Source organism: Schistocerca americana, chromosome 1, assembly GCF_021461395.2.
Source record: "Schistocerca americana isolate TAMUIC-IGC-003095 chromosome 1, iqSchAmer2.1, whole genome shotgun sequence".
NCBI classification, from domain to species: Eukaryota; Metazoa; Arthropoda; class Insecta; order Orthoptera; family Acrididae; genus Schistocerca; species Schistocerca americana.
Window position 1 is genome coordinate 641,370,784 of NC_060119.1, and position 15,008 is coordinate 641,385,791.

The 15,008-nt window shown below is 42.0% G+C and overlaps 1 protein-coding gene across 1 annotated transcript in view; it reads right to left on the reverse strand.

Moving 5' to 3' along the window:
• Window positions 1-15,008, reverse strand: part of LOC124584853 (neuroligin 4-like) — a 300,880-nt gene that overhangs the window by 114,927 nt on the left and 170,945 nt on the right. Inside the window, exon 5 of the mRNA XM_047131372.1 lies at window positions 14,365-14,444. Coding sequence (XP_046987328.1) covers window positions 14,365-14,444 — 80 coding nt within the window. The remainder of the gene's footprint in view (window positions 1-14,364; window positions 14,445-15,008) is intronic.

The following is a 15,008-nucleotide window of genomic DNA, read 5'->3' on the forward strand; positions in this document are numbered from 1 at the left end:
TGCCTGCTGCCCTAGAACAAGTAATGCAATACTTCTTGATGCAATAATTTACCAACAGCCGTATGTATTGTAGAAATTAATATTATTTTATGAACTTCTATGTGCTACCAGTTTCGGCATTACATTGATGCCATCTTCAGGCCACACAGGCCGGCCAGTGTGGCCGTGCGGTTCTAGGCGCTTCAGTCTGGAACCGCGTGACCGCTACGGTCGCAGGATCCTGCCTCGGGCATGGATGTGTGTGATGTCCTTAGGTTAGTTAGGTTTAAGTCGTTCTAAGTTCTAGGGAACTGATGACCATAGATGTTAAGTCCCATAGTGCTCAGAGCCATTTGAACCATTTTCAGGCCACACTCTTCATAGTCGTAAAATCGCTATACACGGAAGGAGCCAGTTATATGGAGCAAGTTGATGGCTGCTTCCGTGTATAGCGATTTTACGACTATGATGAGTGGGGCCTGAAGATGGCATCAGTGTAGTGCCGAAACTGGTAGCACATAGAAGTTCATAAAATAAAATAAATTTCTACAATACATACGGCTGTTGGTAAATTATTGCACCAAGAAGTTCATGCCAGCCGTCGTCCCACGATCCAAAATGGATCAACGAAGAGTAATGCAATATTCTGTGTCGTCCTGCAGAATTGGTCAGAGACTAGTACCAGCCAGACTAGGGAATTACCGTCCCACACTTAGGCTGCCATTAGAACCACAAGTTGAAATGCTGCGTTTGTAGTGGTGCCATTACCAGGAAGCATGAATTCCTGATTAAAGGTGTCGCATTGTGAGCAGCAATGAATTTTAGTTCTCCAATACCCCCGATTACTACCGTCAACGAGTATGATGGCGATCTGGGAATAAATCCTATTTTTGCAGTGTTTTGGGGAAGCAAGGCTATGTTAATCCTGGCATCATGGCGAATTGAGTTCATTCTTCCAATGTTTAGGAGAGCCACAGCAATGTTAATCCTGGTGTTATGGTGTGGGGTACCCTCTCATTCAATGTTCTGGAGAGACAAAGTGGTGTTAATCCTGGTTTTATGGTGTGGGTAGTTCTTCCAGTGTTCTGGAGAGGCACAGTAGTTGGTTGGTTTCAAAGGGGGGAAAGGGACCAACGCACAGCAGTGTTAATCCTGGTGTCATGGTGGGGAATTCTATCCACCAATGGTTTGGATAGGAACAGCAATGTCAATTCTGGTGTTAAGGTGTGATGTGCCCTTTCTTCAGTCTTCCAGAATGGCCCAGCGGTGTTAATCTAAGTGTTATGTTGTGGGGTGCCCTTTCAGTGTTCTGGAGAGGCACAGCCATATTAATCCTGACTTCATGGTGTGGGGAGTTCTTTCTTCCAATTTCTCGGTGAGGCATTGCAGTGTTAATCTTGGTATTATGGTGAGCTGTGCCTCTTCTTTCAATGTCCTGGAGAGGCACAGAGGTGTTAATACTGTTGTTTTTGGCGTGCCCTTTCTTTCAGTGTTCTGGAGAGGTACAGCCATGTTAATCCTGGTGTCATGGTGCAGGGAATTCTTTCTTCCAATGTTTTGGGGAGGCACAGTTGTGTTAATCCTCTTTTTATGGCGTGGGGTGCCCTTCTTTTTAATGTTCTGGAGAAGCACAACAGTGTTAATGCTGGTGTTACGGTGAGGAGTGCAACTTATTTCAGTGTTCTGGAGAGGCATAGTGGTGACTTGCGTGAGCTCCATTGGGGTCATGGATGGCCACGTGAATGTTCCCCAGAGCGTAAAGGAGCCGCCACCAACTTATCTTCGTCCCGCAGGTGTCAACGAGCTGTTCCACTGGAAGACGACGGATTGGCGCCCTCCCATCCCCATGATGAAGAATGTATCGGGATTCATCAGGCCATGCGAAACTCTGCCACTGGATCAACGTCCAGTGCAGATGGTCAAATGCCCATATCAGTCGTAGTTGCCGATGTCGTGGTGCTACTATTGGCACATGCATGGGACATCGGCTGCGGAGGCCCATCGTTAGGAGAGTATGTTCAGACACATTCTTACTCTGCCCAGCGTTTAAGTCTGATGTTAGTTCCGAACCAGATCGCCGCCTCTCCTGTTTTGTCAATCTGCCTAGCCTTCCATGTCCGACATTTGTAATGAGGGGTGGCCACCGACCCCGCGACGTCTGGAGGTGGTTTCACCTGTGTAAGACGGTCACCAGAGCACTACTCGAACACGCAACAAGTGATGCAGTTTCCGAAATGCTCGTACCGCACATGACCAGCTACTGATACTACATGCACCATGCGTGTGCCCGAATAGCAGTCATTCCTCGCCAGGTGACGCTGCTGTCTCCTGGTCGGGCGTGTATCTATAATAGGTCGATGGACATAATGTTATGGCTGATCAGTGAAGGTTCTATGTTATGTACAGGGGGTTGGACAAAATTATGCAAAAACCACAAGAAATCCATCTTGGGCATAAATGCTGCTCTGGCGTAACCACAAGCGCCGGAACAAAGACGAAGAACGGAAAACCAGAGAAGCCAATAACCTCCTGACAAGGACAGAGCCGCGTCAAGAGCACCCCCTGGAAGAAGTGAATATAAGGGCCGCTCCTGCCAGTCCCGGCCGCTCAGATCGGCTCAGTGTACTGACATTAGTGGAACGTATTTGCGGAGCGGGCTACAAGAACAACTAGTTGTGATCCTTATCAGACATCAATTCCATCTCAGTGTCAGTATCCAAGATATCTAGGTGACACCCTTCACAACTGTATCTATGCATTTACCCAGACCAGTGGGGTGCTACGTCAAACGGGTAAGTGGGCTCATGCTGCCATGTTATTTGACAATTTAATTCGTTTTTGTGATCACTGAAGTAACGTGATGTAATCTCTCAAGCTCTGAAGTCTCATATAGTTTCTTCCTCTCCTTCTGCGTGCCCCATTTGTTTTGTCAGGCAGTGTATCTGTTTCTTAATTCATGTCAGTAGCTTTTACTTCGGGATGTCATGCATTGATGACACACCAACATTTTGTGTTCTCGGGCAACCAAGCAGAGGCAGGAATGATTGTCATCAAGCCAGCAGTCTTCCTATCGATTACCACACATTTATTTTACATTGCTTCCATATTTTCAGTAACGTCAAAGAAGACACTTTTTCGAGCATCGCTATACTGTATTTCAAATTTTTCTTGGCTGTGCGCAGTAAAGATCTGTTTAACGTTTGACGTATACCTTATTCTGCACCGACTTCGTTCGCCCTCGCAAAATATGCAACCGAGCGAATACACCAGTGACATGTCTCCGATAGACGGCTTTATATTGACGCGCTCCACTGTAGCAAATTTTTCAGTCGCATGCATCTGAAAGAAATTCCGCCCCCGCCAACGCTGGCGTTTACGGGCTGCTACCAAGAAATTCGTCAGGCTTAACTGGAGGAAACCGACTAGAAACTCACGAGGCAGCATGCCATACAAAGGTAGTTCTGCGAAAACGAAAAAAGAAGCTCTACAGTCAACATGTAACTGTTCACGCGATAATGTGTACCCATTTAAAATTAAGTTCCAACCAGGATTCGAACCTGGACAGCTGGCTTTCACAAGTAGAGCTTTACGAGTTGAAACACCCTGTACAACCTTCAGGTGCGACTTAAAGGCACAGCTTATGACTGGCTTTTAACTAGTGAGGGTAATCATCTTGTTAGTATTTCCAAATTGATTTACGGTTTATAAACTCCATTTTATGCACATTGTTGTTGTTGTTGTTGTGGTCTTCAGTCATGAGACTGGTTTGATGCAGCTTTCCATGCTACTCTATCCTGTGCAAGCTTCTTCATATCCCAGTACCTACTGCAACCTACATCCTTCTGAATCTGCTTAGTGTATTCATCTCTTGGTTTCCCTCTACGATTTTTACCCTCCACGCTGCCCTCCAATACTAAATTGGTGATCCCTTGATGCCTCAGAACATGTCCTACCAACCGATCCCTTCTTCTGGTCAAGTTGTGCCACAAATTTCTCTTCTCCCCAATTTTATTCAATTTCCTTTTTCTATTTACTCAAATATAATGGACACTTATGTTTCACCTCCTGTTGGTCTGGATATATTTCTGTAAAAATATTATACAAAGATCGTCGTTTTTTTCTTTTTAGTCCTAAAAGCCATAACACGCGCATTTTTTATTTTGTTTTCTTTGCTCATTCGAAACAGGTATTTCTCACGAACAGGTAAGGTATAAAGTTGAAATTTATGTGAAACATTATCGTCTACGAGCTCTCAGAGGTGTAAAAAATTAAGCTTCTGAGTTAATGCAATCAAAAGATACGGTCATTTATGCCACATATTTTGATAGACGCGAGCTCACTTATCAAAACCTATAGGTGAACCAGGCGTATCTGTATAAACAATAAAGTTTGTACGGAACCCTCAGAGCGCGGGGCCTAGTTGCACTTGTCAGGTTTCTTTATAATTTGACAGCATGTCATCAGCAAAGTAGCTGGAAGAATTTGTTCAAGGGTCATTACCTGCAAATGCTTTTTCCAAGAAGAGTAGTGGTACTTATGTTTCTCAGGCCTTTGCGTTTCACTATCAGTTAGTATCACACATCTTCATACACAGAAGTGAAATTTTTGGAAGGACTTTTGTAACCATCAAGAGCCGCTATGTTATTGTCGCTATTCATTTATTAATCATTTTGCTTTTGCGAGAGAGAGAGAGAGAGAGAGGGGGGGGGGGGGTTGGTTCAAGGCAGGGGGAGAGGGGTGGAGAGAGGAGGGTGAATTATTGAGAAGCACTTGTTTTTGGATAGTCAATGATGTCTGATATACTATACTTTCTTTAAGGATGTATCTTTGTATAATTAATTAAGTGTTGCAAACAGTGTGCTTTGTTGCATTGCTTTGTGTGTTCGTTCAAAACTTTCTTTCCTTGTACTGTATATCGTACTTCATCGCTACTATACGTTTTTTGTAGAGGTTACTGTTTTCTACGAGGATCTTGCGATCAGTTTAAACGTTATTTAGGTGGTGGTCTTCCTGTATGAGATTATCCGCAAAAATGGAGTGTGTGTTTTCACTTTTTAAGGATCTTAGGTCCCCAGAACACCTGCAATGTTTGTGCTATATAGAAATGTAAGCTAACGGACAGATTTAACAAATAGATCGAAGTTTTGTTAAATTTGTCTGTGGAGATGTTGTTAGTATTCATATTTTTCTGTACTGTGTTGTATGCGCGGTATGACATTTATGGTTCTTGTTTCTTCAATACGCTGTATGTGCCAGGCAGCGTTTTTTGTAAAGTGTTCGCTGTGTTTGTTGAGTTAGCGTTCCTGCGCTTTTGAGGCAGTTGTTAATTTTTCCTTTCTTTGTTTCTTAATTTTTTTATTTTGTTGTTTAGTTTGTGTATTGTACGCATTCTATCTGGCTATCTGGTGTACTGTGTTATCTCCTGTGTGTAGCTGAGTTTATCCAGCGCAGTTCTGTTAAGTCTGTGTTCCATATATCTAAAACACAGAACCAACAACAAACAATCTTGAACTATACAAGGCAACCACGACCAAAGGTACACCCATTCACGACCAGTCTAAATGCTCATTGACACAAAAACATTTAAATTTTGAGCCAGCACACAAAGCTATGCAACAAGAAACTGTTTGAAAACATAACATGTAAAAGGTCCTCGATTGCCTCTCAATCTCCTCTCCCGCCGCCCCTCTCCATCCCTCCCTCCCTCCATCTCTCTCTCTCTCTCTCTCTCTCTCTCTCTCTCTCTCTCTCTCTCTCTGCCCCCCTCTTTCTCTCTCCCTCCCCCCTGCCCATCGTCTTTCTCTCTAGCACACAAACATGCAAATCAAATAAGTTGTCTCCCAGCAGGTGCACTATAAAATATTGCAACAAACGTTCACAAGTTTTCTTTCAAATCTGTCTTCTGGATATGAAAACGTGTGATATTACGTGAGAGGAGTGTAAAACGTATGAAAAGCAGTGTGTGTAACTGTTAAGTAGAGGGCCATACAGAGATGTACAACAGGACAGAAAACGTAAGTACAGTACGTACATTGCCACTGCTCTCGGAAAAAGTATTTAAAATTAATAACTTTTTAAACAAATTCTCCCGAGTGTGTTACAGATGGCATGCTGTAAAACCATAAAAAGGCACATAAATGCAAGCCGACTTTTATAAATCCACTTTCAAAATTAATATAGTTTCAGCTGAGCAATAAAACAAAACGAATTGTGCACATGTTATAATGTTTAGGCGTAAGGTGCAAAAAAGCCACTAATTTTATGTAATATTTTTACAGAAACAGATACAGGTCCACAGACGATGACATATTTTTGGGTAAATAGAAAAAAAGAAATACATCGTATTGTGGAGAAGGCGGTGTTTAAAATTCCAAGTTTATGTAGAGGTGGTACTAGGAAGCAACATGAAATGAAACGTAATGGTGAAATCCGTAATGAAGTAGATGAATAGAAGACATATATTTGTTGGAAAGAGCGTTGCATTTGTAAAGGAAAGTTAACAATACGCATCGTATCGTATCAGGGCCAATTGGAGCCACAACAATAAATCTTACTCCAAGTGAGTGATAAAAGTAATGAGACTGATTTCTTTTCATCTGCCAAATCTTTATTCTTTTTCAAACAATAATATTGTCCCGCACAAAGCAGTTCCTTTGTGCAGGTATTCACCTTCGGAGTCGTTCCCAGTCTTGATAGAAGCGCCGAACGGCTTCTATTAGTAGGGCGTTTAACATGACGGCCACATTCTTTTGAATGTTATCCGGAGTCACAAAATGAAGTCCTCTTAAGAAATTTTCAAGTTCGGAAAAAGAAAAAAGTTACAAAGACTCAGATCTGGTAATAGGGGGACCGTGGAACAACAGGAACGCGTTTTGAGGTGAAAAATTCCGTGATGGAAGTGGCCGTGTGACATGAGGCGTTGGTATGATGCAGCATCCCGTGGTCTGCAGTGACCGATCTCATTCGATTCACCCTTTTCCTGAGCCTTTCAAGGACATCTTTCCAAACACCTGGTTGACAGTCTGTCCGGCATGAACAAATTCTTTATGCCCCTACTGCCAAAAAAGGAAACCAGCATTCTTTTGATCTCTGATTTGCTCTTTCAGACCTTCTTCCGTCGAGGAGATGTCTCAGTGTGCCATCTTCACTTTGCCGCTTTGTCTCAGGATCGTAGTCCATCACCAGTGATCGCATCGTCATTCGTGGTCATTGCCAATCCTCTCAAGATGATCAACCGACACTTATCTTCGATTATCCATCTGCTCAGTGGTGACGTTTTTCGGCACCATTCTGGTTCAAATCTTTCGCATGTGCAGATCTTCGTTCAAAATTTGATATATGATGGAAGTATTTAAGTATAACAGGTCACCTATCAACCTCATTGTTAAAACTCGGTCCGATCTCACAAGAGCACACACACGACCAACGTTTTCGTTGGTTTTTTAAGTTGAAGGTCTCCCTGAGCGACGTTCATCTTCAAAATGTTCTCGGCCTTCCAAAAACTTGTGCTGTTGGCAAGGGATGTTCGCCACAGGCCTGTTTCGACTTTTCAAAGGTCACACTTGCGGTTTCTCTAAGTTTAACACAGAATTTGACTGCATAACCTTGCTCTTAATTCCGCTGTTCCAGTTTCGTAACACACAACAGAAACACAACTGCGCTGATGGTACTCTCGTAATTCACTTTATGGCTGTACGGAGATGAAACTCTGACTGAGAATTTGGAAGGGACGTACGCACCGGTCTACTCAAGTAGAACAACACAGGGCTGCCAGAGAGCTCGCCGTGTTGTCTTATACAACTAGAAGATTTGGAGGTAACGAAGGTGATGAGGCGGTATTCTTCAGAAATTAAGGCGAACAGAAGTCTCAGGGGGTTAAGTCAGGTCACCGGGGCGACTACGTAATTAGCGCATGGCACTTCTCTGTAGTACTGAACAAGAGACCAATTAAAATGCAAGATGTAGCATTTAGCTAGTTTCCAGGCCTATCAAAGTAAACCATCGCTTGACCGTTGGCTTTTGTAGCATTTAGCTAGTTTCCAGGCCTATCAGAGTAAACCATCGCTTGACCGTTGGCTTTTGAAATGAAGCTGACTAACATACAGTATCTCCCCTTTTAAAACGATTCAAAAGATATGCTTAAGCGAATCTGGGACTGTCTGTGAATTTTGGTTCCCCAGATGTGCACTTTGTGCCTCTTCGCTTTGTAAGACATACGAAACCCTGTTTCGTCGCTTCATTCGAATGAAATCTCTCACGCCGTCAGTTTCAGATCCCTTTTGCATCTCAACACCTAAATCGGAGCGCGAATGTGAGCCCTTTTGCCTAGGGTTCTGAAGCATCCTAAGTGCGGAAGGCTTACATTTAAGACTTCTGCGGTCGCTTCATCAGATGGTTGTCTGCGAAATGCCTCTCTCAACAACAACAGACTTGCGAGGCCTTCGCGGCTAAGCTTCTGTAAGCTCTGCGACGCTCCCTCGCCTCGTCCTGGGCATCGTCCCACTAGAGCAGCAACGCACAAACAGCCGTCGTCACGGATATTCATGTATACCCTCTTGATGCTGCTGAAAGGAGGCGCTGCTTTCTGGGATCAAGCATAAAAACGCTCTCGGGCGTTTAGAAAGGACAGATATTTTACTGTATTCCAAAATAGTAAATACTTGCTTAATTTCTGCGTGCTGCCATTGGTTTCGCAGAAACTTGGAGAACTATTCTTTTAATTGAAGCAGGATGTATTGTGATCTGTCGCGTATTTCATGCGTACACGATTTCTGAAATGTTTCACGCATTTATGCATAAGCATAAACATAACTATCAACCCGTTTACGTGGGTGGCATAGCGACGTTACTGCGCATAACTGCACTGCAAAGTTCAACGATACGTCGCTCCCAGCATTTAGTACAAGTTGCAAACAGCGCTTTGGGCTGTTTGTCAGATTCAACGACATCCGTATTTCAGTCGCATCGTTAATTTGTTGTCCTAAAGCCCACTTCGAAACTGATATTCGACCGTCTTTGAAAATCGTAAATTTGGTGGTGACGAAAGATAAACCAATTTGGCATAGAGATCCGCCGAATGTAGTGGAGGCCTTACCACTATATCCTACGAAGTTAATTTTTCTTTTATTTTTCTTCTATCGTATCAATAAGTCCAGTTTCCCTCAGCACCATCATCATATTTTAGATTTGAAAGAGGAAATAATAAGAGTAGACGACAAAGAACGAAGTGCTCGGATTAAAAAGTGTGTAAGACAGGGATGTAGTCTTTCGCCCCTACTGTTCAATTTGTACATCGAAGAAGCAGTGATGGAAATAAGGCCGTAGTGGCTGAGCGGTTCTAGGCGCTTCAGTCTGGTACCGCGCGACCGCTACGGTCGCAGTTTCGAATCCTGCCTCGGGTATGGATGTGTGTGATGTCCTTCAATTAGTTAGGTTTCAGTAGTTCTAAGTTCTAGGGGACTGATGACCTCAGATGTTAAGTCCCATACTGCTCAGAGCCATTTGAACCATTTTTGATGGAAATAAAAGAAAGATTCAGAAGTAGGATTAAAATTCAAGGTGAAAGGATATCAATACGATTCGCTGATGATATTGCTGTCCTGAGTGAAAGTAAAGAAGAATTACATAATCTGCTGAATGGAATGAACAGTCCAATGAGTACAGAATATGGATTGAGAGTAGATCTAAGAAAGACGAAAGTAATGAGAAGTAGCAGAAATGAGAACAGCGAGAAACATAACATCAGGATTATAGTCAAGAGGTAGAGGAAGTCAAGGAATTCTACTAACTCGGCAGCAAAATAACCAATGACGGACGGACCAAGGAGGACATCAAAAGCGGACTAGGAATGGCAAAAAGGACATTCCTGGCCAAGAGAAGTCTACTAGTATCAAACATAGACCTGAATTTGAAGAAGAAATTTCTGATAATGTACGTTTAGAGCACAGCATTGCATGGTAGTGAAACATGGACTATGGGGGAATGGACAAAGAAAAGAATCGAAGCATTTGAATGTTCAAAATTAAGTGGACTGATAAGGTAAAGAATGAGCAGGTTCTGGGCAGAATCCGAGAGGAAAGGAATATGTGAAAAACACTGAGAAGGAGAAGGGACAGGACGATAGGATACCTGTTAAGACATCAGGGAGTTACTTCCATGATAACGAGGGAGCTGTAGAGGCTAAAAACTGTAGAAGAGAGAGACTGGAATACATCTAGCAAAGGATTGAGGACATAGGTTGCAAGTGCTACTCTGAGAAGAAGAGGTTGGCATAGGAGAGGAATTCGTGGCGATTCGCATCAAACCAGTCAGAAGACTGATGACTGAAAGAAAGCTCCATCAGTATTTTTCCTTCTAGCTGAAGACAGAATATCGCTGTCGGTGGCGGTGGCGGTGATGGTGACTGAGTAGAGGGGAGGGGGTGGGGAAGAGGCAGCTGCTGCAAGGTAAGCATAGTGTGTGAGTTTGTTTCTCCCGTACTCGAAAGTTCGAGAGTGCCATCGGGCTAATTTTATAGGTGGACACTCCAATCAACATCCACGGTTATTTTTACGAATCTTGTGTGGGTTGCCCAGGAATTCAGCTGTAGACTCCTTAAGTGCTGCCCCACCGCCAACCTATGCTCAGCGTATCTGTAAAGGTACTTTCGTTGGTACTCTGGTGTTTTCCGTGCACTGCCTTAAAATTCATCCCCGCAAAATTTCGCGACCATAGGTGTTAGGGTCGAGCTCCTACAACACCGCCCATTAACATGTGTGTTCTTAGTAAGCAAAGCTGCTAAGTGTATTGTATTTAATTCGCCACAAATTATAATGCAGTATATACATCCTGTGAGTCACAGGTGGATAATGCAATATCTCATAACAAAAAAAATACGTGAAAGTGTAGTATAGAAGATACGTCTCTGGCGTTTGACAGTGAATTTCCGACTACATGATTTATATATGTCTAACAGAGATATGAAATTCCATAGAAGTCACATAGTGCTTGTCGTTTCTGAAACTAAGGAGGACATACTTTCTTGATTATGCAATTGGAACGTACAAAATTGAAGGGAACACATGTTGCTGAACATTTACGTATTGAGACCGTTTGTACCTGGAACAATATGGGGTGACGTACGGCTGAAAACTCGTTAAGCAACATCATTGCGTTGGGGAACAAATGAAATTTTTTTTTTTGTTGTCGCTTTGAATTTTTGACCTTATCCTGGGTATTATGGCTCCACTACTAAGTCACGTCATGCCTCGGCTAGATTTGTGGTCTTCCTGGTCGGAGAAAGGCAACGACGTACAGCCTCCAATACTCAGGGAACCTCTGTTTTATCTAACGCAGTTTCTATTTCTTTTATTGAGTATAGCGACTAACGTAACGACTGATCCGTAAGTATCTATTTTAATCAGTGTAATTTATAATGAATTTAGAAACAGTGATCTATATTTTACAGTATACTTTGTTCACTTTCTAACATTGCAATGGTTTAATTTTTTTATCATTTACCTAATTAACTGTATTCGCTTATATACATGCATGTTGCTAGTTTGCTGCCTTGTTTAATCATTCCGATGTCTTCTCCTTCACAGGCATTAAAATGGATTTATCACGTAGAAAATGTGTGATCCATACTGATGTGTTTGTTTACGTTTTGCGGTGTACACATTTCTTCAGCAAAGAAAAGCTATAGCTTACTTTGCAAGAAGAGCATATTTGGTGTATTTCAAAGTGAAACCTGGAGACCCATGTAAGTTTTGGTTACATCATTTTATGTAAAAGTTGTACACAGAAATTTTACGACAGTGGTCAAACGGAAGTGTGTGAAATTTGAATCGCCAATAATTCGGTGAGAACAGAGGAACCATAGTGATGACTTCGTTTTGTTCGATGAATACAAAGGGTGTTAATAGAAGTAGCCAGATTAAGTGGACATATCCGAAACATGACTCAGCTAGACGCCTTGTTCCATTTTCAGAAAAAATAAGTGGCCCCATTTTAGCCAGTCTCCCAGGGTTATGCGAAGAAGAAGATGCACCAGCTGGTCAGAATGACACATTTCGAAAGGCCTTCATGAAACACATCAGGTTCCAGTCAATAGGGAATGAACGACCTCATCATAGATATAAGCCTTCTAAAGAAGTGGTCTGAATTATTAGTTTCTAGACTGGCTGAGAAATAATTTCTTTTATCAGACACGACATTTAGTGTCATAACATTGAAAAATATTCCTTGTCATTCTTCACAAAAGAGAACGATTTAATTTTTTGGAATAACGTGCGAGAATTGCTAACAAATATGGGTGTAAGAAAATACACAACAAGTGAATGGCGATTATTTATAGTTAGCACCAAATGTGCACTCAAGTGCTTCTTTCTGCTAATGAGAGCCCACACATGTCCATCCCAGCTGGCTACTCGGTTAGTATGCATGAAAACCAGGCTGCAGTATTCATAGCCTTGGATGAAATATTATACTGCAAATGGATCACAGATAAGTCGTTTGAGTTTATCTGAAAATGATTAATTTTCTTCTGGGACAACTGGGTGGCTTCACCAAATACTTGTGGTTGATATATGTTTGTGAGAGTAGAGCGAAACTGTCCTCACACGGGGCGAAAAAGAACTCGTGGACGAGGAGATGGTCGAATTTGGTGACGCCACAGCGTGGAGTTTCACGTTCTGCAGCATTCAGTAGCGCGAACGAGTGAATAAGACAAGTCAGGTTTTTGCATCGTGGAGAGAGACGTGCCCAATGAACTGCAGAATTACGTCCTAGGTCACAGGCAAAACTTAGAAGACGCCGTACTGAAACCCGTCGTTTTCAGTCGAATCCCATATTTTGCGAGTTTTGTATTATAACATATTTCCTATGAATATATACGGTTTCAAAGCACACTCATTTTCTTTCAATATACTTTTGGCATCTATTCTTCTGCCAGCCTAACCATACGTCCTGGTTAGCGTTTTCCCTGAGCGTTTATTTTTTATTTTTATTTATTTATTTTTTGTATTTCAGTGTACATTTTCCTTGTGTAAGTTGCTCTAATTCATATTCGTGTCTTATTTGAACTCCCGCAACACCATCCACTAAACATAATGGTGTTGTTAAGCACAGAAAAAAGATGGATAAAGCAGGGTGTTGAATAGGCCAAGGCTTATCAAGGAATGCAGCATCAAAGAAGAGGAGGGGGAAGAAGAAGAAGGTTGAAAAAAAGTGCAGAATTGTAACATATGCGTTAAGACAGTAGAAAACAACTTCCATAATAATAAGCGGAGAGAAGAGAAGAAAACTATAGTGGAAGACAAAAAACTAGACTATATACAACAAATAGTAGAGGGCGTCCTGTCTAAGTGCTGTTAAGAGATTAGCACAAGAAAGGACATACTGGCGGTCAGCTTCAAATCAATCAAAAGAGGATCTAAAAATGTTGTTAAGGGTCCTTGATGAAGTAGGTATTCAGAGATAAACGATTAGTAAAAAATAATTCATGTCTAGCATTGCTGAAAGAGACAAGGGGTTTACATATATTTTATTCTAATGGAGGCAGTTGAACTCCGTGATTGTTCCTTTATAGGATGTAGAATAATAACCGTTACGTCACAACAGAAGGTGATTTATTTAACACACGACCAGTTTCTGGCTTGTGCCTATCTTCAGTTGGTTTACATTCATGTACATGTTTCCATGTTTGTTGGTGATCACTGTTTAAATAAAAAACAATTAATGTGATAGTGACTAAACAGACACAAAAGAAACATCTCGAAGTGGCTGAACGACAAGTGCGGTAAAATATTATAGCACTTAGATATAGCTGGTGTAACCATATCTTTTTTTTTTTACAAGTTAACTTCATAAATAAAGTAGTGCCACTATTTTATCAAAGGCATAATGTGGAAGCACCAATAATTAGCATGGTCATTAATATACAGTTAACGTATAGAAAACGAAATGTTTTGTAAAAAATACGTGAGAAATGTAATATGAAAATGCTATGGATACACCAACTATGTTTAAGTGCTATAATATTTTACAACACGCGTCGCTTAGCAACTTCCAGATGTTTCATTTGTGTCTGTTAAGTTATCATCACACTATTTCTTTTTGATTCAAACAGTGATCTCCAACACTGAGTATGGAAATATGTACATGAATTTAACCACCTGAAGATGGGCACACGTGCGAAACCGGTGATGTGTTAAATAAAATCACCTTCTAATGTGACTGGTAGCGGTTATTATTCTACATCCTGTAAAGGTTCTACATTTCCTGGTTTACTTGTAGTATTTGTTTAGGTTGAACGTTGGTGTTCAGGGAGACTGTTGTGCTCAAATGGCAAGCTAGACACTATAGCCGTCTATTCTCATTACACATGGTTTTTAGCGCTGCACTCACCGAGCGCCAGGTAGAGCTGGTTGATGGCATCGTACGTGTCCCAGAAAGGCGGCGGCTCGCCAGGTCCGCTGTTGGGGTCCCTGCAACACACAGCAGCATTCTTCTTCAGAGACGCTAGCGAATCTTTCCCAGAGGCCTTTTTTTTCCTAAAAGAGATTATACAGCAATATGTTATGTTGATCTGGGAACATCACACATTGCATAACTTGTCCAATGGCTTTAAGGTTACAGTTATTGGACGAAATGCGATGATCATAGGCGTTACTAAAAGGGTAAGTGCGTGGGTCGAGTGGAAGAAAGACTCTCGCCCTCTCCTGAAACCTAGGGGCGTAGACGTTTTATTCATTAGAAAATTCTTAGCATTTCTAGTAGTGAAATGAAATCTGTGTGGCTAGGACCTCCCGTCTGGTAGACCAGTCGTCTGGACCAAGTTTTTATAGTTGACGCCACTTCGGCGACTTGCGTGTCGATGAGAATGAAATGATGAAGACAACACAACATCCAGTCCCCGAACGGAGAAAATCTCCGAACCGGCCGAGAATCGAACCCTGGTCACCCGCACGGCATTCTGCCGCGCTGAGCCCTAAGTTATGGAGATAGACATCTCTAGATTTCTAGTAATTACTGTCTGTGATTCTATTAAA